The sequence below is a fragment of the Neoarius graeffei genome, chromosome 10 (genome assembly GCF_027579695.1).
Source record: "Neoarius graeffei isolate fNeoGra1 chromosome 10, fNeoGra1.pri, whole genome shotgun sequence".
Taxonomy (NCBI): domain Eukaryota; kingdom Metazoa; phylum Chordata; class Actinopteri; order Siluriformes; family Ariidae; genus Neoarius; species Neoarius graeffei.
Genome location: NC_083578.1, coordinates 10,998,940 through 11,026,302, shown reverse-complemented (window position 1 = coordinate 11,026,302; position 27,363 = coordinate 10,998,940). Strand labels below are relative to the sequence as shown.

At 39.8% G+C, this 27,363-nt stretch overlaps 1 protein-coding gene across 1 annotated transcript; it reads left to right on the top strand.

Moving 5' to 3' along the window:
- Positions 1-1,034: 1,034 nt before the first annotated feature.
- piwil1 (piwi-like RNA-mediated gene silencing 1) lies at positions 1,035-22,565 on the top strand. Its single transcript, XM_060930673.1, has 21 exons — positions 1,035-1,069; positions 1,162-1,280; positions 7,739-7,850; positions 9,462-9,590; positions 9,964-10,178; positions 10,554-10,675; positions 10,777-10,857; positions 10,988-11,182; positions 13,686-13,794; positions 13,897-14,023; positions 14,091-14,208; positions 14,539-14,653; positions 14,729-14,916; positions 15,306-15,378; positions 18,578-18,778; positions 18,939-19,042; positions 19,474-19,544; positions 19,798-19,951; positions 20,033-20,158; positions 20,261-20,408; positions 22,309-22,565. The coding sequence occupies exons 2-21, from the start codon at positions 1,212-1,214 to the stop codon at positions 22,423-22,425; spliced, it is 2,574 nt and encodes an 857-aa protein (XP_060786656.1). The 5' UTR covers positions 1,035-1,069; positions 1,162-1,211; the 3' UTR covers positions 22,426-22,565.
- The last annotated feature ends 4,798 nt before the right edge of the window (positions 22,566-27,363 follow it).

Here is a 27,363-nt window from a genome sequence, read left to right as displayed (position 1 = left end):
TATCTGTGTTTGAGCGTCATCTGGTGGACAGCCGCCATTTTGAATTAGAGCTCATGCCATCTGGTCGAACAGAAAAAGTAGCGCCGGTGTCCATCTCACTGCACGAATTTAACTAGTTATAGTATTCTTCCAAAGAAAATAGTACCTAACTATTTTAATAATTTGACTTAAAAACAAACAGTAGACAACGAAATATGAGCTAAGAACTAAAATACAAAAAAATCAGAGGAAACAAAATCAATATACTGTATTTATATCGTATATATTTTTAACTTTTCAAATAAATATGGCGCGGATGGATACATTTTGGTGAAGAGGACAATACAAGACAAGGCAGCTGGTTAATTGAGCTCCTGGTCAGAACTGAACAGCCAAAGTAAGTATTTATGAGGAAAAATATGAAGTTTACTTTCTTTAATAGTCTACTTATAATTATAACTGCATACTTATCATCGTTTTATACTAATTCTAATTAAATAAATTGCGCATTAAACTAATGAGCAAATGAAAGCCAACCTTGTTAAATAATTAGCCCTTGTTAATTATTAATTCAGATTAAAGTAATCGAAGAAAGCTTTTTGTTCAGTGTAATAAATAGCTATTAAAAGTTCTCCAAGTACGGTAACTTTTTTTAATGTTAATTTATATATATATTTTTTTGTTAATTTGTTGGATGACTCAGCATCCCTCCTCATAAATAATCCAAAGTTAGCATAACCATTATCCTACACACAACTTTATTTCTTTGTCAAATACTAATACTTCACTTCGATAAAGTTTGTCATTAGATGTGTATTAAAACTTTTTTTTGAGGTATTTTCACAACGAGTTTAGCACTTTAAAAAAAAAAACTAGATATTTTATTGAGCTTTAAGAAAAGTTCTCTATGAATTTGAGCCTAATGTTTTATTTTTAGTCTTGTCAGTCAGATATTGTGTATTTTCGACATTTGGGTAAATAAATAATGATCTTTTTGTTGTTGGAAATAGTTTTGGTTAAAAAAAAATGCTAACAGTTGCTAACTGTTCCCTCAGCGCCAGGCAGCAGGTGTTGAGCACGCGCTTGAAAGGTTTGTGGCACGTGCTTAGATGTTTGAGCTGCACATATTGGGACGGGTTTGTATTCATTGAGAAATAAACTATATAAACATTATTTATTCAGTTATAGTTTCGGTGGAATTGGCTTGGAAAGGTTTGGATTAAAGAGACGTGATGTCCGGACGTGCGAGAGCCCGAGCCCGGGGCAGAGCGCGCGGCCAGGAGCCTGTAGCTCCAGGCGCGGTAAGGATGCTCATCATCATCCTCATTAACATAAACACATCTTAATCAAATATTAATCTCTAGCATGGATTTCTATTTCTGGGTGCACGTTAGGAAAGTAGTTGAGACAAGGAAAAAGCTCAGAACCTTAAAGGGCACATCTTGGGTAAATTAGTGCTCCGAGATGATGCTAAAAATAGTAACACTGCGGTCTGCGCGGCCATCATGGAAGTCACTCGCTCCAGAGCGCTCATAGAGTATACATTCACCGATTCGTTTCCGCGTTAGAGTAGTCTGGTTAACACCAGACCATATCACAAGTGAAATATGTTCTGGAATCCGCCTATTGAATTTCTCGTAGGGGAGGTGTGGTTTACGATTGTCAACGGCCGTTTATTGGACGTTGCGAATGTCTATCATTGGCGTATACGTAGCCCATGGCCAATCATGGCAGTTGTACCCGGTGACGTAGTTAGAGCGACGAAGAGGCGAAGAACAGAAGGTCACCCCGAAGGACTTTTCTGTTGTTTTTGATGCCATCCCTGCGGGCATAATTTCTTTATTTAGAGGCCTTAAGGGTCAGTCATATGACCCTGTCGTGCGTGATGTTGCTGAGACTAACGTTGGAAGAAGTTGCTTTTCAAATCATAAGAATTCAAACAAAACAATCCGTCAACTTTTCCAACAAGAAATCACCACTGCGCCACCTTTATCATTCTGGTCTAGTTATGTAGGGGACATTTGCTGGGATAAAGTGTGGCTGCTACCACATAAATTCTGCTTGACTAATAAGGTCAGAGAGATTTCTTTTAAGTTGATACATAGGTTTTACCCAACCAACCACTATTTACAGAAACTTAAAAAAGATATTGATGTAAACTGCACCTTTTGTAGGGATCACAGAGAAACACTTATTTTGGTCATGGTCTCATACAAAGACTTTTTGGTCTAAACTATCAAGATATATTATAGATTCTGTCTACCCTGATTTTGCTTTGAAATGGGAAAATGTACTCTTTGGTTTTGTTACTCAAGACAGGAATGCCACTTCTGAGTTTTACTTAATTAACCTCATCATTTTAGCCAAACATTATATACACAAGTCAAAATTTCAAAATGTAATTGAATTCTCCATTTATGTAAATCATTATATAGCGTCCATCTCTTGTTCTCTTAATAAGAAAGCTGTGAAGTCTTATTCCCTTTTTGTGCTGTACAATGCATTCATGTAATTTTATTTATTTTTCTGTTGCTGTTAATTTTTTATTTTTTTTTACTATTATTTCCATGCCATAACCCCTGGCAGACTGTTTTATTATAATTATATATATGCGCGCGCACACACAATGTATGCAATGATATTTGACAATAAAAATAAATAATTAAAAAAAAAAACAGAAGGAAAGAGAAGGCAAAACAAAAATAGGAAAACAATGGCACCGAACGATTACTGCCGTTTGTGCAAGACAAATATGAGAGAAGCTGGTTTGGTTAGCTTGGTTCATATCGCTCGCTGCCATGTTAAATGTGATCCGTAAACAGTCCCAAATAAACTACAAGCTTCCGTTTGTCGAGTAGTACGCGTCACCGTCTTTCCACCCCTCCCCACTCTCTGATTGGCTCCCTAACTCAGGTGAGCCTTTAGACCATAGTTTCCATGCTGTCTTTTCAGATCGGAACGATTGTGCAAAGCAGCATGGGATTTTCCAGGCTAGCGTTAGAGGGCTTAGAAGTTTGGATTTTTTAATAATTTAGACATGGAGCACTACTGTGAAAGTTTGGATAAGCAGGCACGGGAGCGTTATGCTGAGAAGGTACGTTTCATTGGGAATGTAGATCCATACACTGTTAGTGAGAAGGAATGGAAAGCTGACCCCAGCTTGTTGCCGCATGTGACGTACATCGATCTTGTGAACTATCTAGTGTTTCACCCAAGTCCATTTTGTGAACTAAAGCATGTGTACATAAACATTACTAGGCCTAGATCTTAAATGCCATTTGATGCAACAATGCACTGCAGTAGACATAAGCTACCTAATGTGACACACACATCCATTAATCATTGCTGAAAGTACATAGAAAAGAGAATAGTTTGTATCACATTTATTTTAGTAACTATGAAATTCAAGACAATTTAACGTACCTGTCACAAAGTGATCAGAACAAATCCGGATACAGTCAAGTTGTCCTAAATTTGATCGGTTAATGGCAGCCAGCCACTGTCGTCTCCTCCGCTCGCTTTTCTCCTGTGCTGCCATTCCCTGGTTAGTCACGACTTTAGGGAGTCTGTGGAAGCTTTTGCCACCCTTCCCCCCCCCCCCCCCCCCCCCCCCCCGGCTACTATAGCCAACAATGACGCACGTATTCGGCATTGTCACCCCTTTTTGCTTCGCTGAACAACAACAATAATGCACTGACACAGCGACCTTTGACTTCCAATATGGCCGCCGCTGGGTTCGCGCTGACCTCGAAGCACTCTATTTTTCTATTTTGTATTAAACTTTGGTCAAATATCTAACATTCTGCAAATTTTTTTTTTTTTTTTACCTTGCACAATACCAGAAAAATTCAGTTGAAATCAGACCATTTGAGGTGAATTGCTCTGAAAAAACTTGCCATTTGGATTTCCTGGGAAACATTGATTTTCGTGACATCACGTGCGGGATGCCTTCCTCTGAATCCTACGTCAGCGCTGGTTTGTTTATGAGAAAACGACCTGGTGGTTTTCTGCAAGTTTCTTCAACATTATCGCGTAATTATTAAAATGGTTAACAGATGTATCGTAGGAGGGTGTAGCAACACCAATCTTGATGGGATTAGTACTCATCGTTTTCCAAAAGACCGGACAATGAGAGAGAAATGGGAGCACTTGGTCTACACAGGCTGTGCATTGAAACCGTGCAAAGCTCGCACGGCCTGCTGGCGGTTCTACAGGTGATGTCACGAATCTGGCTCCAGACGCATTCTGTTATAGTTTATTTTTTTCTGCTGTAGACAGATGGCCTTGTGCAAAATTACCCTTCTGGATGAGTGTGTACAGCAGACCTGGGCATTTTACGGGCCACATCCGGCCCTTTGGTTCATTCTGACCGACCTGCGTAAGGTTGATTTTAGAAATTACAAAATAAACGTATTTTAGCTCATGCATGGACTGAATGTGCATTGCTTTTATTTTGAAGTTATGTTCAACAAAAACGCAATGCGCGCGACAAGAACATGACATGAAATCTCACAAAACCTAATCCCGCGATAACTACTTCCATAATTTGTCCAGACCAACCACAAACTTGTACGTCATCCTTCAAACGGTCCAGCCAATCACATAGTGTGACATCACCAGCAGGCGCCGGAGCCCGAGCCGATCTGTAGATCTGATACCTACACCGAATCGACTGATCAGCTGTGCTTCGCATCTCCACCTCAGACATTCAACCTGACTTTGATGCACTCGTTAAAGACCAACAGAGACTAGATCTCTCTCACTGAACAAATAAAAAAAAACTGAAAAACACCAGATGAGGTGATTAGACTACAAATGTGGGCATCATTATTATAATATGATGTATCTTGCTTGATATTTGAAGTAGAAAGACAATATTGTGATATCTTTTATTGTGTTTTGGGGTGAATGTGACTGAAAAAAGGTACAAATGTTCACATTTTGTTAACCGTTGTTTTGGGAAATTTGATTGAATAAATTACATTTTTTGTAAGGCGACCTCGTTTTTTCCATACTCTTACCAGTCTTAGCAGCTTGTAAAAACAATGTTATTTATTGCTTTATATAAAGAAATACAATTAATATTATGCAGAATTTAGTTCAGCCTTTTGGTCCGGCCCGCCACAAAATTCTGTTTCTCATGTGGCCCCATGGAAAAAATAATTGCCCACCCCTGGTGTAAAGGGACATACTTTCATATTAAAAAAAAAAAAGAAAACATGAAATTGGTCCAGGATATGCACTTTAAATTAAAATGTAAAAATTTTGCCTGCTGTACATTCATAAAGTAAAGGTTTGGTAAGGGACAGCATTGTGACTCTTTACTGAAATGAATGGCCAGATGTGCTTAAAAGTGCATTGGCATGTCATCACAGACTCAATAAACTTTAATTTTGCAAAGAACATTGTGTGTAATATAAAAGATGCAAATGGATATTAGTATAGGCAATCGTATGGGGCCGAGTAAAATTGAGGATTAATTTCATGAGTGATTTCGAAGTGGCGATTTCAAAACTTTGAAATCACGAGTGATATCGATCCTTAATTTTACAAGGAACCATATGATTACTTGTTTTTATAATATATAGAGCCAAATTCATACTTGGGAAGCCATTCAAGTTCACAACATTTGTCGTTCACGTTTTCTGAACCAATCAGGGCGCGAGACTATCTTGCACGTTTGAATCAGTTTTTAAAGTGTCTTTCATCATGACACGAGGATTTTGAAAGTGATTTACAAAATTTTATTGGAACTTCTTTACAAAAGCTGATTGCTAAACTTTAAAAAAAAAAAAAAAACTGTGCTTGATCTAAAAGGAGAATTTGCTAATTTTTGTAACCGTAACCAAGCAGCCAATAGTATTTCAGAAATACGGTCCTGTGTTAAGGGGAAAAAAAGCCCTCCTTGATTGACCAATCAGAATTGAGTAATTTGGCCCTATGTATTATAAGTGGTGTTATGGGTTAAAATTAATGTTACATTAGGGATATTTAGCAGATGCTTTTAGCCAGAGTGACATACAATCTCTACCTGGAGCAGTTGGGGGTTTAGTGCTTTGCTCAAGGGCACTTCAGCCATTCCTGCTGGTCCAGATCGTTGAACCAGTGACCTTTTGGTCCCAAAGCTGCTGCTCTAACCATAAGGCCACTTTCCTCCATAGAAGGTGAAGTGAATATCCATAATTATTATAAATACGGGCCACTTTTTCCATGGAATAAAAACATGTATTCTATTCCCTTTTAGCGGGTTTATTGATGGCATGCAATATTATCACATCACTTATCCTCCATGTATTACACCACTCTCCCCAATGGAGAATGAGCGTGCAATATTGCACGTTGTCAAGACATGATGTCACACATCAGCGTTCATGCAAAGATCCAATGTCCAACTTTTCTGCTGCGCATGCGCACAATCGTTTCTTTTTCGGACGGGAAAGAGAGATGATGAGGCTAATCCAGTGCAAGGTTTAAGCACTAAATAAACAAACTAAAGATGCGCTGAACACTTGAAAGGCTACCAAAACTTCATTATATATTCTTCATGCATATTTACAAGAGATAAACAGACCAATGGACATTGAAAAACTGGAAAAGAGACTCAAAGGGGAAGTAAAACTTTTGCACTAGCGAGTGACTGTGACAGTTTGTAAACAAGCATGGCCGCCAGGTTTGCTTTGTTAAAAGTAGATTTTGAGAGAATTTTGGCTGCCAGGTCGCTCTGTTGTGTGTACTTGTCGATGTTTGTTTGATTTTAAAAGTAACCAAATAAATTACACAGTGGAAAAAATAATATTCGGCTTGACTACGCTAGCATTGGCCTGCGCTAATGCTACTGCTACGCCAGCTGGAAGCTAACTAGATTGTCGTGCTAACAGCACCGAGTTGCAGGTAAGCTAGCGTTGGCCTTCAATAATGCCAATATGAAGAATGTGTATGTATTATAATAATATTGGCTGGCTTTTTTTTTCTTGGTCCATCAGATGTATTCCATTCAGCTACTCATCTTCAACTTGTTCAAGGTCATGTTAGCTGAATGGGATATATCTGATGGACCACTCAAAGCCAGCCAGTATTATTTAAATGATATCTGAGACAAAGTTGAGGTTATTATTCACTGAGCCTGAGGTGGATAATTGTTTTAGTATAAATACGCCAGTGACTTTTTTTTTTTTTTAATCGTATTCCAAAAATTTTCAATCTTCAAAAGTCTATGCTGATGCACATAAAATACTTTTTGATTTTATCCATTTAAAAACAATCACAATTCCACCTTACCTTTTGAATAGATCAAACTTCATAGTATCTTTAGTGCTTTTAGGTACAGCATTTTCTTTCTTTTCTAATTCCTCACTTGTGGTGACAGTGCTTGGCTGCCATATTGCTGAGTCGCTCGAGGTGGTTATGGAGAAATGGTCTGACTTTCTCAACCAATCAGAGCACGCAATTTCCTATAATCACTTCTGTATTTATATTAAAGTATGATAACTTGGTTTAAAACTATCAAGGCATCAATTGACTATATTAAAAGGCTAAAAACTGACAAAGGACTTTTGAATATCATTGTATACAATAGTTATGGGGGTTTTTTTGGGGGGGGCAAAGATCAGTCATAACTAATGACCCTAATGATTTATTGATGATGCTGTGGAGCATGGGTAAGTAGTTAGTTGCTGAATATAAAATGAACAAGATCTTGGACATCTTATTTGAGCATGAATTTTTGCATACAAACCTTCTGACACATGTTCATGTCCAGCAACCACTGCCATCTCAGGAGGTAGCTCGACCTGTGTGGCCGCCGCCCATTGAAGGAGAGATTGTAGGGAGGGGAAGACAGAAATCGGCCCCGGGAGCGGTGACAGCAGAAGGTAGCTTTACTTTACCACTGCATCCTGTCAGTATTACCACAGACATTTTAGCTGACCACAGCTATTACTTGTATTATTTTCTGTCAGGATAATCATCTTTTACACAAGTGAAGAGGTGGTGGCATCTATGAAGCATTTATGACTTTTGACCCTTTGGTGTGTTGATAAGGCTGTTGTTACAGATATTCCCTCCTAAATTGTGAACTTCAGCCTCACAAGAAGTTATTTAATCTAAAGACAAAAAAAAAAACCCTCTTGTTCTGCAGGGACTTAGCCAGGTTTGGGAAGGTTGAGTGTTTTTCTGAAAGTAGCATGTGTAACTTGGGGGAGGTTATTTTATTGGGCATTTAACACATTTATTAACTTAATAAAGTTTAAATTCCATTTCTTATTCATTAACCAGAACTTTGCAAAGCACTGTAATTATCAATAAAATCATCTACAAATTCCTGCAATAAAAGAAGAAACCTTAAATTATAATTTCTAGTGTACTTAAGACAAAAAAAACAAAATACAAATTGCTGCAATCAAGTCCTATTTCATAGAATACATCCTTTACTATATACAACAAAGAACAAATGAGATTCCGCCGACTCTGAAGATTAATATTAAATATATATACACAACTGAATAGTAGATACCTTTAACAAATTTTGATTTTACGAAATATGCAAATGTTAGATCACAATGTTAGGAATCATTTTGATTCTGTGAAGTGCAATAATCAGGAGTTAAAAATAAGTGAAATTAAGTTACAAATGAAAGGAAATTTTCCTGCAGTTATTTAATGTAAATACTGTTAACAGTACAAAAAAATCAATAATGATGGTAGTTTATGAAAGTACTATTTTAGATAATGTAAATCTTGGTGCAAGAGAAACCAAGTGAAAGTGATTATCATGCCATTACCATGGGAACAGTCTTTTATGACCGCGGAAGTGGGCTCTCTAGCACCGAGTCCGGTGTGACTGAGGAAGGGGACAAGTTTTATGTTTCATCTACCTTAGGTCATTTAAAAACTACAATATTATTTGGCAGTGGGCACATAGAAAGTATAAAGTTTGTCAAATTCACAAAGATATTTATCTAAATACATGACTTGCTCATTCTAAACCTTTCCCGGAGAAGCTCTCAAAAGTCGTAGCATTTTGCTTTGCCTCGTTTCGAAGTTTGACCAAAAAGAGCGTTCCATTTTTGGCGGTAAATTTGATTCTTGGTTTAACTTACATATATGGAAAGCACATGTGCCAGGCACGCCCCCGGAAACCGCTGACCGTCAACAAAAATCTCCACAGAAATGCACAAAATTACTTAGCAAAACAACAATTTCACAAAATCTTGGTTATCACGGGTTAGTATAAAATTTATAGGCCGTGTTTGGGGGTTCATGGCAGTGTGTTTTGGGAATTGGCCGTGTAAAACATGGCTGCATGGCTTGCTAGCTAAGTCTATGTTGTTCTGTAGCTGTGACTGCTTTACCTTTGTCGTATAAGCGACTGTCGTCTCCTGAAATCTAATGCTATGTTGCTGTATTTGATTTGTAAAAGTTTTTCGTGATGGTAGTAAGTCATATTGATGTCTGTCTCTTATTTTGTCCAATTGTTTCTCCAGCTGTACTCCAGATTTCCGCAGGCTTCCAGCAAGTGAAGCTCGGGGAGAGAGGAGGACGCAGACGGGACTTCCATGATTCTGGAGTTAACACTCGGCAACTTATGGAACATGTCAAAGACTCCAAGACGGGTCAGCGCTGACTTCACTTGTTTATGTATTTTTAAAAAATTATTCATTTGTATTTTTAAAAAATTATTCATTTTTTTTTTTTCTTACAGTATTTATAGTCAATGTTGTACATTTGTGTTGTAATCCTGTATAGCTGCATTAATTTTTAAGTGTTTTTATTAAAATGCGATTTTATTCTTAGATTATACTAAGAAGCAAGAGTTGAGCGAATGTGACTGAGCACCCTAGTTTCTTCAGTGTCAATTATACAGTATTAAGTTGAAAGTGTATTTGAGTGATGTATTTTCAAAAGCAGATTTGCCTTTTTCTGTCTCACTCTTGCTTCATGAGCTATTTTGGAATGATGTGGGGTTTTTTTTTTTGTTTGTTTTAGGATTGTCTGGCTCACCCATTGAGCTCAGGGCGAACTTTATGCGCCTGTTGTCTCGGCCCCAGTGGGCTCTGTATCAGTACCATGTGGACTTTAAACCTCCCTTGGAGTCTCGGCGTGTGCGCTCTGGTCTGTTGTATGATCACGAGGAGCTACTGGGCAAAACGATGACCTTTGATGGAACCATGCTCTTCCTGCCTCACCGACTTCATAACACTGTAAATGGTTACATGCAGACAAAGGAATACTCCATGTTTTATCAGCCTAGACTAGCATTAAAAATTATACTAAGTTTCTGTCTAATGGATACCACTAAATGTACGTACGACTTGGTAGGGTTTTTTTTTTTTTTTTAAATGGGATTTAGCAACTACCCTTGGGCTTCTTTTTTTAATAACAATTTTCTGGTTAAAGGAGTTTCTGCTGTTTGTGCAACAAGGAAACATGTTGAATACTTTCCATGGTAATCACTTACAGTACACAATGTGCAGAGGCTAGAGAGAACGCTGTTGTATTACTTGGAGATTGCTTTAGCTGTTTTGGTAAATTAAACGAGTCGTATATGGTAGCTAACGGTAGTAGCGTTTCTTTAGGAGACGGTGCTGTGGACGGAGAGCAGATCTGGAGAGAAAGTCCAGATTACAGTCACGCTGACTAATGAGCTGCCCCCATCCTCTCCTGTGTGCCTGCAGTTCTACAACATTATCTTCAGGAGGTATGAGGGGAGGAATGTGTTAAGCAGTAAATCTGGCAGCTTTATTTGTTTATTTTTTAACTTTGCCTCAAGTGTTCAGCTGGAGTTATTTATTCATGCAGAATTCTGAAGATTCTCAACATGCAGCAGATCGGTCGTCATTACTACAACCCCGAGGACCCCCTGAACATCCCTCAGCACAGGTATTTGGTGGTGTGTCTGTGTACAGGAGCTCTACTCCTGCAGGTTTAACACACTGGGCAAGCAGGGTGTAAAACCGATACCATGACATAAGAGTAAGTAGTTGTCGCTGACCCGTGTTCTTCATTGCAGGCTGACCATCTGGCCTGGCTTTGTCACGAACATCCTGCAGTACGAGTCCAGCGTCATGCTGTGCCTTGATGTGAGCCATAAGGTTTTGCGCAGCGAGACAGTTCTCGACTTTATGGCAAGTCTGAGACAGCATGGAGACCAGCACTTTGTTGAAAAATGCACCAAGGAGCTGGTTGGAGTCATTGTTCTCACCAAGTAATAACCCGCACACAACATACAAAGTCTGTCTCATTTATGAAAGGTAGACTGCCTTTCAGATTTTTCAGGTTTAGCTCATAAGAATTTTCCCTGACACCTAATTATTTTTGCTGAGTGGACTGAAAGCGACTGAATTCAAATCACAGACTTACAATTTTATTGTGTTTTTTTTTTTTTTTTAAAGAGAGTAATTAATGAATTTAGGGCCACATGGCCCTAAATTCGCCACTATTATTTGACGCAAAACAAGAGACTGTCATGCATCACGTGGTGGGCTTTCCCCGTTCACGCAAGGCATTGTAGGATAGAAATTTGAAACAGGAGAGAAAAACGGAGGACACGGATGAAACATGGAAGACCGACTACAGTAACGGAAAGCGAGAAGACGTTATGTTGTGAAGGAAAGGAAACGCAGGACCAAACTAATAAATATCGGTGGTCAGCAAGCACCTCGTTGTGATCAGCTGTTCATTTAGGGACAATGATGTAATGGTCAAGGTAAACCTGTAGATGGCAGTAATACAACACTGGATGCCAGCTGCCGTAAAACCCAAAGCCGATGATGCCGAAAGGTAAACCTGCACATGCGTGCACTGGACTTCCTCCTGTCTGCTTGACTGCACGAAGCAGGCAATTTCATGCACATTATTTGCTAGGGAATTCCCTCAAATTAAATAACTTCCCAGCCATGGAATGGCCTGGGGTGTTGTGTGGGGATTTATTTATTTAGATATTACAGAAATAAACGTATATCACAATGACCAAGTTTCAGAGGGAACTAAATTTTGCCGGTTTTATGAAATCAAAAGGCTGTCTACTTAGTACATCTGCCTCTTTATTTATTTATTTATTTATTTATTTACTAAGTTGTATGACAGTCACACTAATATTCATACTAGTTAATATCAGAAATAATTTTGACCAACTCCAGTGTTTCTCCCAGCAAGCTGAATACGAGTAGCATTTTTGCACCAATCATCTAAACTTTTTTTTAAGTGTTAAATGCGTTTTGGTGGATGTTAAAGTTTGTACACAGTTTTGTTAAACCTACATATGTATTTGAGTGCTTGAATACTTTTAAGTGTTTTTGTTACGTTGATGTTAAATTAGAGCTGTGCAATATATCGTATTTTTATCACGATATCGATATTGGTGTCAAACGATATCAAAATTCATAATATCGATATGAAACGATTTTTTGTCATTTGTCAAAAGGGACGTGCACAATATTTCTACAATGGCAATAAAGCAACAATAACATTGACGTGACAGTAAGGTAAAACGAACCCTTCTGTCCCCTAAGGCACACCGTAGCCTTGCATACGTCATCCATTCTACTCCCGCGATATCTCCGCAACAGTAAAAAATCAGTTCTTCTGTTTTCATACGTGTCAGGTGATTTGATATATTGATTTGTTAATATGTTGTTTGATTTGCTTGCTAATAGTTATAATAATACAATTAACATATATTTACATCATATTTTTGGATGTGGGACTGGGTAATGTAAAAATGGCATCTACGGAAGAAAACAAGCACAACAATATTAGCACATATCCAGCTTGCTAGCTGTGTTAGATGTGTTAAACCGTGTGGATTTAAGTGGAATAATTGCGAGTCGTCCTGTGGTCAAGGCAGCGTTTTAAGGTAAGGCAATTTGGTTATTAATGTTGCCCGCCGTTTACTTGGGTTCATTTGATTTTGACTTCTGCAGCTAGCATCATGCTTTGAAGTAGGTTCTGCTAAGGACGGGTTTATTGCGCGATGTAGACGGACTCAGATGTAATTACATTGTTTTTAAAATTCCGTGCGCTTAAAACGGTGTCCCCCTGCTAATCATGTAGCCCTAATCATGTGTTGCTTTTACTTTTCTTAATGGCGAGTGAAATATCTCTGCAAATGGTATTTCAATGCTGACATGCCAAAAAGATAGCGGAGTCCACATTTGGAAGATGAAGGAAGAGAAGCCTATTTTCATGTATGTTAATTCTTAAGGACTTGTCTCTATATTGTGCGCATGTTTAATGTTGGTGTCTTAACAACACACAAGCTTGCGTTGTAGTGTGTGTGTGTGAGAGAGAGATTTTATCCTTGGCTGGCTACGAGCCAGTGTGGACGTTACGCAGTAATCACTGGTAATACCAGCGCTGGCTCCATCCTCTGTGATCGGAAATGTTGAGTGAGGAGAACATGAGCCTTGTGCAGGCTATAGGACCTATGTAAAGTACGGGCTTGCACAGTACGGGCTTGCACAGTAAATAGTTTAAGTAAAAGGCGTTTCAGGGTACAACGGGAAGGGTTGACAGGTAGCCTATGAGGCCTGTACTATAAAAATGTGGCCCGGTGCCTCGGGTGTTGATGATCGGGGCTTTAAAAAAAGGTGTATAAATATCGTTTTAAAAATCGCGATATCGATTTTTACTGAAAAAATCGTGATATTGGTTTTTTCCAATATCGAGCAGCCCTATGTTAAATCCACGCTTTATTAAATATTTTAAAGATATAACAACAAGACCTACAGGATTGATGACATTGCTTGGGACCAAACGCCCAACAACACCTTTAAGAAAGGAGACACTGATGTAACTTTCAAAGAGTACTACCAGAAGGTAGGTGGGTTATAAATGATGCATGAGTTTCCTACATTTAGATGTGAGCCTCATTTCATTGTTGACACAGTTTCTGTCATCCTTTTCTTTGTGGATTTGTAGCAATACGGTCTGCAGATCACCGATGGGAACCAGGTTCTGCTGGTCAGTCACATTAAGAGGCTGGGCCCTGCAGGAGCTCCTCCACCAGGACCTGCTCTACTCATCCCAGAGTTCTGCTACCTCACAGGTCAGTCTGAGGGGTGGGAGAAACGCAGACACTGATTCATTATTGACAACTTTTATCTTGTGCTCAGGTCTGACTGATAAGATGCGCAACGACTTTAACATCATGAAGGATCTTTCATCTCACACCAGACTGACCCCAGAGCAGAGGGAGAATCGCCTCAGCAGATTCCTCGGCCACATGAGCAAGTAATGGTTAAAACTGACTGCGTTTTTAGATGCAAAAGAGTTTGAATAAATTAATTAGACTCGTGTTTTAAAATGTCTGTAGCGTCCTAATAATTGTGTATTTACTTCAGAGACTCTTCTGGGTAACATGTTTTGCTGACTATTCTTAAATTGAATGGTAGCTATGTTAAATATTTGAGAAATAAACGTACGCAAGCCTACGTGATGCTGTGCACATGACTAATGCAGCATCAACGACAGCCGAATGTGGTCTAGCAGTGCAATTGCACCAAGACATTAAACCAGTTCACACTTGGTCTTGCTGAAGTTTTCACGCTGAATCTCTTCCAGGAATGCCAGTGTTCAGTCTGTGCTCAGCTCATGGGGTCTAAGCTTTGAGAACAAGCTGCTGAATCTGACTGGAAGAGTTCTTCCTGCTGAGAGGATCCTACAAGGACCAAAAACAGTAAGGGGGAGAACAGAACTGTATGTGCATGTGTCATATCCTTGCTAACACCTTTTTTTGTGTGCGCGCGCCCAGTACGAGTACAACCCATGGACTGCAGATTGGTCTAAAGAGATGCGAGGTCTTCCTCTGATCAGCAGCATGCCTCTCGAGAACTGGCTGCTGTTCTATACGCGCCGTAACGCTGACATCGCTCAATCCCTGCTGCAGACCCTCAACAAAGTGTCCGGGCCCATGGGTATCCGCGTACAGAGGGCAGGAATGTGAGCCAACACACTTACTGCCTCCTGGGCTCCTTTAAATTTCACTCCAGGTGTACTAGCGAGCATTATGAAAGGGATGCTAGAGTGTAGCACTACAATGTTTATTTAATGCTTTAATAACTTAAGTTAGGTAAAGCAGGTGTGTGTTTTAATATTGTCCATATTAAACTGCAGTTGATTAATCGGGCACGAATTTCAGCTAAAATTCAGAGCTCCTGAGCAGCTTTGCTTTCGTTCATTCGTATCAGACTGTAGTGGTCATTGTGCCTAGTGTGTTAATTTTGACCTGAGAGATGCTGAGCAGGGATCATGTCCTACTTGTAAATAAGTGTGGTGCAGTGTTCTCACATTTTCCCACTTTTTTTTTTTTTTTTTTCCCCTCTGACCAGGATTGAGTATGATGACCGACAGGAGGCTCTGCTGAGAGCTCTGCAGCAGAATGTGGGGCAGCAGGTTCAGATGGTGGGTCTTTCACACTGGGTAGACTTAATCATGACACTGTAAATTGTTATTCCTAACCCAGAAAACTGATAGAGTTTCGAGGATACTTCATCCTTGTGTCTTATGCAATATTCATTTAATGGTGCATAAGGCAGATTGTAAGAAACCACCATTAATATGAGCCCTTAATATAAATACATAGGTGATTTTATAGAAAATTGCGTGTGCTGATTGGTTGAAATTCAGACTAAACAGTTATTCCACAAAATTGAGCTGTACATGAGTTGATATCCAACGAGCCATGTAGCACGGAGTTGGCTGTAAGCCATGTATGATGAGATTGAGTGGAATAATTTTATTCTATCCACGTTCACTGGATTTTGAGAAACGGAGGAGGTTTTTTTTTTTGGTGTTAAATTTTTGATAACTTTTATACAAAACATCTGACAAAATAATTTCTGCTTAGAATGTAAACAAACCGGTGAAATGACAGGAGCAATTAGTGAGAAATACTATAATAAATTCTTGGGAAACAAGTTTTTCCGATCAAATACTTTTAATGGCCCGGTCACACCGCCCGAACTTTGCTGGAGCGTTCCTTGAACGGTAGGGGGGGGGGGCCGAATTTCGACAATGCTCGTCACCGCGCACAAAATGGGGGAAAAAATCGAAAACACGGGTGTTGGCTTAGCGGTGCACCGCTGAAGCCGGCGTTGCTTTAGCGTTGGTTTAGCGGTAGCGAGCGTTGGTTTAGTGGTGACGCAAGCGTTGGTATAGCGGCGTTCTGCGCATGCGGGCTTTGGCTCGGCAGGGGTATAAAGTTGGTTTAGCACCAATCATAGCAAGTCTCTCAGCATCCATGGTGATACAGTTTTACTGTAACTTTGAGCAAATTCGATATAGATGAGGTCTGAACTCAACGGCAGCTCGATTCCAAATGAGCTCCTGGTCCATTTCTCCCTGTATTTATAGCCAAATTCTGGTCCCGCTCCGACACCTCTATACCAACGCCAAACCAAAGTTCATCGCCGCCATGGATAGCTGCTTCAACGCCCGACACCGTTCCAGCAACCCCGTGTCCGCTCGTAAAACGCTTACAACCGCTCCACCGAAGTTTGTGCAACGTTTAATCGCCGCCCGGGCACCGCTGGCGAAGCAGCGGTGGTCCAGCGTTCAAGATTTCTGCGTTGGCCTAGCGGACCCAAGCGTCCACGAACTTGCTTCTAGCGGTGCCAAACTTTGACTGGGCGTTGGTGGAGCAGGGGTGAACTTTGCCGGGGCGGAAAATTGCCCCCTCCTCACCGCTCGCAATATTTTGTGCAGCTCAAAACTTTCGGAGTGGTAGGAGGGCCCCTCGAGAAACATCAGCGGTGGCCGAGCGTATACGGCGTTGCTTTAACAGGGGCCAACTTTTGTTAAACGGTGGTGAACGGTTACGAGCAGTGATGAATTTTTTTCACCGCTCCAGGAACGCTCCAGCAAAGTTCGGGCGGTGTGACCGGGCCATTATTCCATATTGTTGCTTTTTATCCTCTGCCCAAATGAAGTTTAGCGGATATAGAAACAATTTCTGTCTGGCTGTCCGTCTGATCACGTTTTTATTTCCAGGCTATATCTTTAAAACTACTGAAGATATCTTCATAAAACTTATCAAGCAACATGTGAACTGGTACCTTTTGCTATTTTGGATTTTTTGGGGGAAAAAGTGTTTCAAATTTTTACCTAAAAATATATTTTGACTTGGTTTCTAAGAGCAATGTTCGTTTCCGGAGCGCGCATCCAAAACTATTTGTGATACGGATTTGAAACTTGGTATACATGTTAACAAGGTGACGTAGATGTGCCTTTTCATTCTAAGAAATTTGAGAAATTTTAATTTTTCATGTTTCCATGGAAACAACTTCAGACTTGGTCTCTCAGGTTAGTCTTGGATAGGTTTGTTTCCGGAGCAGAACTTGAAAACTGAGTGGTGTGGTCTTGAAAGTTGGTATATGTGTCGATTTAAGTAATGTATATGTGCATTTTGATCCAAAGAAATGTGAAATTTTAATATTTAGCTCACTTGGACCAAAGGTCCGGTGGGTTTGTGTCATGGGCTGCTGAGGTCAGTGTAAAGCGGTAGGGTTGGTTTCCTGCAGCAGAACTTGAAAGATGTGACAAATATTATATTAACTTGGTATATAGGGCGGGGGATATAGATGACTCGGTCTTCGTATTTTTTGGGGTTTTGTTTTCAAGTAGAGTTTTTATTTCATCTTCGGTTGGTTCAGCAACATGCTGTGCCATTTTTGTTTTTCTCTATTCACGATATATGAGCTGATAGCCTAGTAGTAGAGTAGCCAATCGGAGCATATGATTGCTCATATCCAGTGAATGTGGATAGAATAATAAAGTACGTAGATAACTAGCCTCCACAATATGGTCCCAATGTTTAGACAAGGTTGTCCGTACATGCCTTTCATAACCTTTTTGACAGTTTATCTTTGTATGATTTTAGAAGATCAATGTGTACATTGGGATTGACGGTAACCATGTTGAAAGGGCTTTATTTTTAAAAAAGAAAGCGCCCATTACCATGGGTAAGTAATGGAGAGAGCACCAATCCAATACTATTGACTTTTGTAGAAAACGCCAGATGGTAATTCATAACAAATGGTAAAGAGTGTAGTTGGATTTAGAAAAGGAATTGCTTTTTGGAACTGGAAATATCTACATATAAAGATGTTTTCTTATGCTAGGATTGATTTTTATTATAATTATGCAGGTTTTTTGTGTGAATGTTTAACAGTGAAGTGACTGCTTCAGGAAAAAATATTTTAGTAGAGATTAAAGGTCAGGTGGGTATTGGCTGATACGCAAGGTTTTGATAAAGTGAAAATAAAACTGGTATGTAATCTCCTTGTAAATAAGTAAAAATTAAACTGATTTATTGCTGTTTATGAGAATTATTAACTGAATGTTTATCAAGGATATACATTATTGATTTTTTTTTTTTTTTTTCTCAGTTTAAGTAATTTCTTTCTTCGGTTGGTTTCACCTTTTGTGGTATGTGATATTATTTGATTCCTGTGGCAGTTTAACTTTTAGGGGGGCGAACCATATAGCAGTGTAATGTTAAGATTAACAGCCTTGGTCTATAGATTTACCATTACTAGTTGTTGTGAAACTGCAGTGATGTTCTGAAGCATTTGCTTTATATATAAATCTTTGTACATGTAAGGTGGTTGTGATCCTGCCCACCAACCGTAAGGATAAATATGATTGTGTGAAGAAGTACCTGTGTGTGGACTGTCCCACTCCAAGCCAATGTGTGGTGGCACGCACCCTCAGTAGACCTCAGGCCCTCATGACCATAGCCACAAAGATCGCCCTGCAGATGAACTGCAAAATGGGAGGAGAGTTGTGGAGCGTCGAGATCCCGGTATGGTTCTGGTCATGTGCTGGGTGCTTTTTCATGTAACTGGAAATATAAGAAAATGACTGGTTGCTAAAAGCGTATCTGATCTTGTAACTAGTAGACAGTAATGTCTCGAACCCTAATATTATTCTGTTAACTCCTGTGACTTCTCTTGCTCTTTTAGTTGAAGCATCTGATGATCGTGGGTATCGACTGCTACCACGACACTACTGCAGGAAAGAGATCCATTGGTGCGCTGGTGGCCAGCCTCAACCAGGGCATGTCCAGGTAATTAAAACGTGGTTTATGTTGACGCTGTAGGAAGCCTTTATTAAACCCTTATATATCATGTGTAAGCCTGCGCATTGAGTTTCCACTACAATAAAGAATAAACGTTATCAGTCTAACTTGTATATTTTCCCCTTCTCCACTCCCAGGCTGAAGGAAATTTCAGTGACTTAACACCACTACTTATATCTCAGGTTTCTTTACTCAGACTTCAGCTGATTTTTTTTTTTTTTTTTTTTGTTAATCTCTCATGCTGTTGTCCTCTGCATTTCCATTTCCTTGTATCTGAACAAGGACAGGATCACAAAGTTTAGTCTTGAATCCTCTGAAGGCGTTTCCTCTTCACCGTCATCTTAATCTTACTCAATGGGTCTGGAAGTATGTGGCACTGCTCTGTAATGACAGTATTTTTGTGGTGTTTCTTCTCTCAGGTGGTTTTCAAAGTGTGTCCTGCAGAATCGTGGTCAAGAGATCATTGACGGACTCAAAGTGGCTCTGCAGGGTATGTGATGCAGTCCATGATGAATGTGATCATAAATTATCTTGTTACATGGCAGTCTATGAATTAGTTTTATACTCCTGGATTACTGTCGTCATGAAGTAGGAACAAGTGAATGAATTAGAGTTTAGTCATTGCCATTATTCCTTTGTTTCTGTCAGTCCAAGGTGGATTGATTGCTTGCTTGTGAATTAAGTCTACTCAGTTCTATAGTAAATTTAACTTGAGTTCTCGGAGTGATTTTTATTTTCCTCAGCTGCACTGAAGGCCTACTTCAAATACAACAAATGTTTGCCGTCTCGCATCGTTGTGTACCGAGACGGCGTGGGTGATGGCATGCTGCACAGTGTAGTCAACTATGAAGTGCCTCAGATCATGCAGTCCATCAAGGCCATGGGTGAAGATTACGCGTGAGATTTGACACATCTCAGTAACACACACACAGACACACTCTTGGGGTTGCTCTCAGCTGTTACTGTTTCTGTGTACAGGCCCAAACTGACTGTAGTGGTGGTGAAGAAACGCATTTCTTCTAGATTCTTCGCTCTCCTCGACTCCAGACTGGGCAACCCTCCTTCCGGGACGGTTGTCGATACTGAAGTCACACGACCCGAGTGGTGCGTTTAGACTTGATTAGTCGTTCTTTTTGTCTGGCGGTCAGTATGATTCCAACTTCAAACTGAGTTGTCTTTAAATGGTGATGGTTTGATTTTTGTTAGGTATGACTTCTTTATTGTGAGTCAGGCAGTGCGCTTGGGCAGCGTCGCCCCCACTCACTACAACGTGGTGTACGACAGCAGCGGCCTCAAACCAGACCACATGCAGAGACTCACCTACAAACTCTGCCACATGTATTACAACTGGCAGGTAAAAGCCGCGTATGCGTTTGTTTATACAAGCTTACTTTCTACACATTGATTGTAGTCGTTTTCTTTAAAAGTAGACGGCCTTTCAATTTCATAAAATCAGTGAAATTTCGTTCGCTCTGAAATGTGGTCATTGTGGTATGTTAATTTCTGTAATATCTTACAAAAGATCAGGCCATTCTGTGGCTGGGAAGTTTTTTTTAATTTGAGCGGATTAAAGCAAATAATGTGCATGAAATCGCTCGCTTCAGGCAGACAGAGGAAGTCTGTGTGTGTGCATGCGCAGGTTTACCTTTGACTGTGCACTGACCATTCCATCATTCTGTTGCTAAATGAACAGCTGATCACACCGAGGTGCTCGCTGACCGCCGATATTTATTAGTTTGGTCCTGCGTTTCCTTTCCTTTGTATATAACGTAACGTCTTCTCACTTTCTTTCCGTTATTGTAGTCGGTCTTTCACGTTTCATTTGCACGCTCACGTCCTCCATTTTTCTCTCCTGTTTCAAATTTGCATCCCACAATGCCTTGCGTGATCAGGGAAAGCCCATCATGTGATGTGTGACGTAGTATCTTGAATTGGGTCATGGTGAAGCAGGAAAAAATAGCGAATAATTTGGGTTCTAAATTCATTAATTGATCTATTTTCAAGAATAAAATTGGAAGTCTGATTTTGAGTTCAGTAGCTTTCGGTCCACTAAACAAAAATAATTGGGTGTCAGGGAGAAGTGTTTTTTATGACCTACACTTGAATCTGAAAGGCAGTCTACCTTTAATTGCACATTTATTATTCGAAAATCTGCATTGTCTATTCTAAAATGGAATCCATAATATTGCATAATCTTACACAATTCAGTCAAGATTTTATTGGGATTATTTTGTAGTGTGACGAGTACCGTAATCTTAAAAGACCGATGTAGTCACATAATCTGAATCTACGAATAAGCAGCCTTCTGGTTATTTATGCAAAATGGCTGGCATGTGTAAGTCAAGAAGACCAAGCTTATGAGTTTTCATCTATTCCCCTCCCCAGGCATATAATGGGGGGGGATATAGCCCTCGCTCTGTCTGCCTGCCTGTAAACGTTTTAGTTTCCAGAGCCATAACTCAAAAGCTGTTAGGAAACCTGACAGAGTTGTGCCTTTTGGGATCCCCCCCATGGCAACCAATTTAACTTGGGGGGGGGGGGGGGGGGGACTTTGGAGTGGGGTTTCATGTGGGGGGGAGAAGGTGTCATCTTCTGGTGACTCTTGTTTTTCTTAAGCCATGTAAATACAAAGTTAAAAGTTTAGCCATAACTATTTGTTTGGCATTTCTGATGAGTTTTCAACTGCTGGTCAATTTTTGCCTGGTAGTGGTTGGTACACACCGAGCTTCCTATGAGGGTAAATGTCAAGTGTATTTGGAAGTTTATCTTGCTCAACTATGGATTAAGTTCTTTGTATCCCAGCTCCAAAGGGGGGGGGGGTATACTGGTTTACCGCCATCTGTCCGAAATGCCCTTTTTTTTTTTTTTCTCTCAACAACCACAAGTCATAGCCATTTGGTACCGCACTTCAGCTTGGGGTTCTATACCGTTTTCAGGTCTGTTGCACAGTGTTTATTGACTGGCATGTATTTATGAAACATGGGGTGGATTTTGACGCTATTTCAAAATGAGTTTACCAGGATGCTGTTGGAAATCCCTGGCGAGAGACACTGCGCTTTACTTGTTTCAGGGTTCATTATTTGTTGAAGTCAACATTCATAAGTGTCCTATTCCTTTGATCGCTTGCATTCTGATATAAGCAAGAGCAGGGTGATGCGCAAGTGAGCAGTAGCTCACAGTTGATCTTGTTTGTTTATTTTTCTCTCTTTCTCATATGCCTTTTTTTTGGGGGGGTTGCCACCCATCCTATGAAGGGGATCGTCCGAGTTCCTGCACCGTGTCAGTACGCCCACAAATTGGCCTTCCTGGTTGGTCAGAGCATCCACAGGGAGCCCAGCATCAACCTGGACGATTTACTCTACTATCTGTAAAGGGGAGATGTCCTCAGCAGCTGCTTGTGTTGCCTGTTTCTGGTTTTGAGATGTATTCATTCCATGAAGCATGACTTCCCCCTCCCCCAATTTATATATTTTTGTTTTTTTGGTAAAATGCAGATATAATTGTAATTTGTCATGCCTTTAATTTTATACTTTAGGCTTTATTTAGCCTGGTAATTTTTTTGTAGTGTTTAAGAGTTCAGTAAGGGTTCAAGAATCTTGACATTTTGTTTCCTTTTAATAGTGTGGGGTTTTTTTGGGGGGGGTTTTTGGTGCATCAAATAAAAGTGGTTTGTCTTCTGCCGATTGTCTGAACGTCCCCACTTCATACATGTTTCTGCTCCATGAGGTGGTATTGCTTATTCTTCATTTAGCACAGGGAATATATAATAAAATAAAATTACAAAAAGCAAGTAGAATACACTTCATAAATACTAGAGGGCTTTAGACTGGCCAGAAACCCGTAATATCTGACTTGAACTAGTTTGCTGTATTTCATCTTAACATCATCTACCAGTCTAATTAATTAATGCTAATTACAGCATCTGTAAAAAAAATAACTCCTAGCTAATTGTCAAATCTGGAAACGTGAAAAAAGCTCCAAAATCGATAAAACACGAGAGAGCTTCATGTGCTATTTAAATCTACATGTTATACTTTGATCAGTGAATGTTTATAAGGTTAACATCTTTATTTATGTGGGTTGGAAAATTCTATCCTGCGGTTCTTGAATTATTTATCTCAGGGGTTTTCAAAGTGTGGGAGAGTCAGCCCCACCCCACCCACCCCCCGAGAGCAAATAAACAGCACCCCCACACACACACAATTTTTGTTGTTGCTATACTTAATGTACCATTCGTATTTTTAAAAAATGGTTGTTGTACACAATTTTTTTTCTTTCACACATTTTAAACATTTTTTTTTTTTAAACATCTTGTTTTACACGTTTTAAACATCTCATAGCATCGTTAGCTAGCACCTCTTTGCAGACAACATACTGGGGCAGTGGAGCATCTTCAGATCCAGTCCATGAAAATCCAAACTTTAAATAATTGTGGTCAACTTCTTTTTTTGCTTGGCCCAGACTCTGTCTCCTCACTCACTGTAGCTTTACGCTTGGTACTAAAAATCGATCCATTTTGTTTCTGGCAAAGGCTAGCTGAAGTTCGCTAAATGTCCGCAATAGTAACTTATTCTGGTTTATTTTTCCTCACGTTGCGCCCCCTAGGGGAGGCGCGCCCCACACTTTGAAAAGCCCTTATTTATCTGACCGTAAAGTGATGAATAAAACCAGTTGAAGTAAAAGGCCTCGGGCTGGGGGAGGGGAGTTTTTTGCTCTCCATGTCCAGTAGGTGGTGGTCTTTCACAAAATAGTGTCATATCAGTTTTATACGAGGCTACTATAATAAACTTTATTGTTAGCCTTGGTTTTGCTGCTACACCTTGTCTCACAGAACAGTCACTCACAGGGTTATGGGGGTTTTGGCACAGCTGGTGAAGGTTTGCTCGTTTACACAATCCAGATGAAAAAGATGACCTTTCTTAAATATCTACAGCACATCACAAATCTGATGAATAAAATCTGACTAGTTTCTTCATGTTCATCTTCTGTTTATTTCTTCGTTAAGTTTTCTGTTGACATGGGATGCCATGGCTTAACGGTTAGAGAAGCAAAAGGTCACTGGTTCGATTACCTGGACCAGCAAGAATGGCTGAAGTGCCCTTAAGCAAGGCACCTAACCGCCAAATACTTCCCAAGCTGCTCTGGGTGTTGTTCCACACTGGATAAAAACATTTGCTAAATGTCATTAATCTAATGTAACATGGCAATCAAGCCATGTTTTTCTGATTACTTTATTAGATAAGGTTTAAAGCTTGACTGCCTTTCAGATTTTTCACGTGTAGGTCATAAAAGAATTTTCCCCGACACCCAATTATTTTTGTTTAGTGGATCAAAAGCTACTGAATTTGAATCACAGACTTCCAATTTTATTAGTTTTTTTTTTTTAAATAGAACAATTAATGAATTTCAGGCCACATGGCCCTAAATTCGCCACTATTTTTTTCCTGCTTCACCATGACCCGATTCAAGATACTGTCATGCGTCACGTGGTGTGCTTTCCCTGTTTTCACAAGGCATTGTGGGATACAAATTTGAAACAGGAGAGAAAAATGGAGGACCGACTACAGTAACGGAAAGCGAGAAGAAAAGACGTTATGTTATATACGAAGGAAAGGAAATGCAGGACCAAGCTAATAAATATCGGCAGTCAGCGAGCACCTCGGTGTGATCAGCTGTTCATTTAGCGACAGAATGATGGAACTGTCAGTGCGCTGTCAAAGGTAAACCTGCGCGCACACACGGACAGAGCCGGAGTGGGTAATCGGGAGGATTCCCGATGGGCCGGCTCATGTCGGTCTCAAATTTGGGCCGGTTAGATGGGAAAAATAATTTTGACACTTATCTAATAATCTTCTTGCATTCATTCTCTATTCAACTGCCAGTGCAGCCCCTACAGCGCAGTAAATTAGATGGGTTCTACCATCTGATGAATTCTCCCCTCCCAAATGTTGAAGTTGGTTGGGCCCATGAGTCGTCTTTTTTGGAGTGGTAAAATTAAATATAGCAACAGAATAGTGCGAAGCGTCAGTCAGTGGTGATGGAGGGCAGGAAGAGGCCAGGTGGAGCCGAAAAGGCCAGGACAAAAAGAAGAAAGGCGTTGGAAGATGCTGCCAAATGTGTGAAATTACTGTAACAGACCTGTTTTCCAGAGGTCAGACCTCAGTTGCAGCCAGTAAAGAGAGATATGGAAATAATTTTGTAGCCTACTGTCAGTGTAAGGCTATTGCGTAACATTTGCAATGTCAACTTAGCATAATTTATTTTGTAGAGCCCAAGACACACCATTAATTACAAATATCCAGTTTCAAGCTGACAATAATAAACATAATTTAGAGGTATAATTTAGTGTGTACTTCACCTCACTGTGTATTCACTGTGTGCATTTCACGAATTCACGATTGGAATAAATTCAGAAACCAAATTTCCCATTAAATAGCATCTCATTAATGGAATGTTTTTGTAGCATCGGAGCAGCAAACCTCTTCTGACGCTACTGATGATCCCGAGGAGGCCATGACTACTGAAGGGACAGCTAGAGCAGTGGTTCTCAAACTTTTTTCACCAAGTACCACCTCAGAAAATATTTGGCTCTCCAAGTACCACCATAATGACCAACATTAAAATACAGTAGCGTAGTAGACCTAAGTATTCATTAAAAACAAGGCGGAGGTTTTATTTAACAAGTATATTTAATATTGTTGGCCACTGTAACATTACACACAGTACTTTGAACAGTAACACTGTTTAAATATAGGAAAATAAAACACTGTACTTAAATAATGAATCAAATAAATTGGCCAAATCTGCAACATCTGTAGTCTCATCAAGCTGTATGGTAAAATATCTACTGTTCTCAATGCGCTCAATCAGTGTCTTTTTAACATCGTCAGCCATGTCATTTATTCTCCTTGACACGGTGTCATTTGAAAGCGGCACCAAGTTTAACTCTCTGGCAGCTTTCTCTCCACACATGATACGTGTCATCTCTTTGGCTAATGGTAAACGCAGCAGTTCCCCGATTCTGTGCGGCTTACTGGCTCTGGCGATCAGGAGGCTGGCACGATATGAAGCTTCCTGTGCTTTGGCTACAGGTGTACCATAGGACAGAATGGTGGACTTGGACTGCTTCAGTTCATCACGTTTTCGTAAAAAAAAAAAATCCATTGGTTTGTCCTTTAGTGCTGTGTTTGGTTGTAAGATGCCGTTTGAGATGCGATGGTTTAATGGACTCATTGCTCAGAACGTCCCCGCATACAACACACTGCGGCCTGGGCAGCTCCTCTGTCCCGCTCCAAATGAATCCCAGTTTTATGTATTTTTCGTCATACTTCCTCCTCACTGGTTTCTGCCATTTCCTAGCAGTTCTGGGGCTGGTTTTGCCACTGTCGTTAGCATCTGCGCTTTCATTTTCTTGTCATCGGTTGATAAGATATTTTTCATCCATTCGGATATTATGGATAGTATTTCACGTTTTATTTTATTTTTTAATTTTATTTATATTTAATTAAGTGATTCTTTGGCGTACCACTAGAATGGAGCCCACGTACCACTAGTGGTACGCGTACCACAGTTTGAGAATCACTGAGCTAGAGGATGGTCTAACAGTTATTTATTTAAACTAAGATAGTTATTTGTAATGTAAAAGATAACATACAGATATATGATAAATATATGTTAAATTGTTCAGACATTCAGAAAGATGTTAGCACGATAGCCTAATTTATTTAGCCTAAATCACTATCAATTTTACACAATCACAATATAGGTTAAATTGTGAGGGGGAAAAAAAAGCTTCAAGCATGTTACGTTATTCAGCAAAATAGGCTAACCCTTAATTAAATGTTTTTATAGCCTCAGAGCAGCAGATAAGCCAGTCTGATCCTGCTGGTGAACCAAGTAGGCACGGAGAGGCCAGGACTACAGAGGCAACAGGTCGAGAGAATAAAAATCAACTAAAAAAAAAACTATTTTATGTAAGAAAATGCACACAGAACAGATGTGATAGGTAGATTCTAAATGATACCTAGAACCCAGATATTCAGAATGCTGAAAATGCTTTAAAATCAGCCCAATTGAAATAGGTGAGCATTGTTTAATCAATAATTAGACGGCACTGCATCACATACAGGCATGCTTCTGTATTGGAAATCACAAAATGGGCTCAGGAATATTTCCAGAGAACATTATCTGTGAACACAATTCACCGTGCCATCCGCCGTTGCCAGCTAAAACTCTATAGTTCAAAGAAGAAGCCGTATCTAAACATGATCCAGAAGCGCAGACGTCTTCTCTGGGCCAAGGCTCATTTA

What these genes read in the sequence shown, in the direction of transcription:
- piwil1 (XM_060930673.1), top strand. Translation starts at nt 1,212, where the DNA reads ATGTCCGGACGTGCGAGAGCCCGAGCCCGGGGCAGAGCGCGCGGCCAG. An exon ending in TACAACATTATCTTCAGGAG is followed by an intron (nt 10,676 to 10,776) that starts GTATGAGGGGAG and finishes TTATTCATGCAG; the next exon opens with AATTCTGAAGATTCTCAACA. An exon ending in TCAAAGAGTACTACCAGAAG is followed by an intron (nt 13,795 to 13,896) that starts GTAGGTGGGTTA and finishes GTGGATTTGTAG; the next exon opens with CAATACGGTCTGCAGATCAC.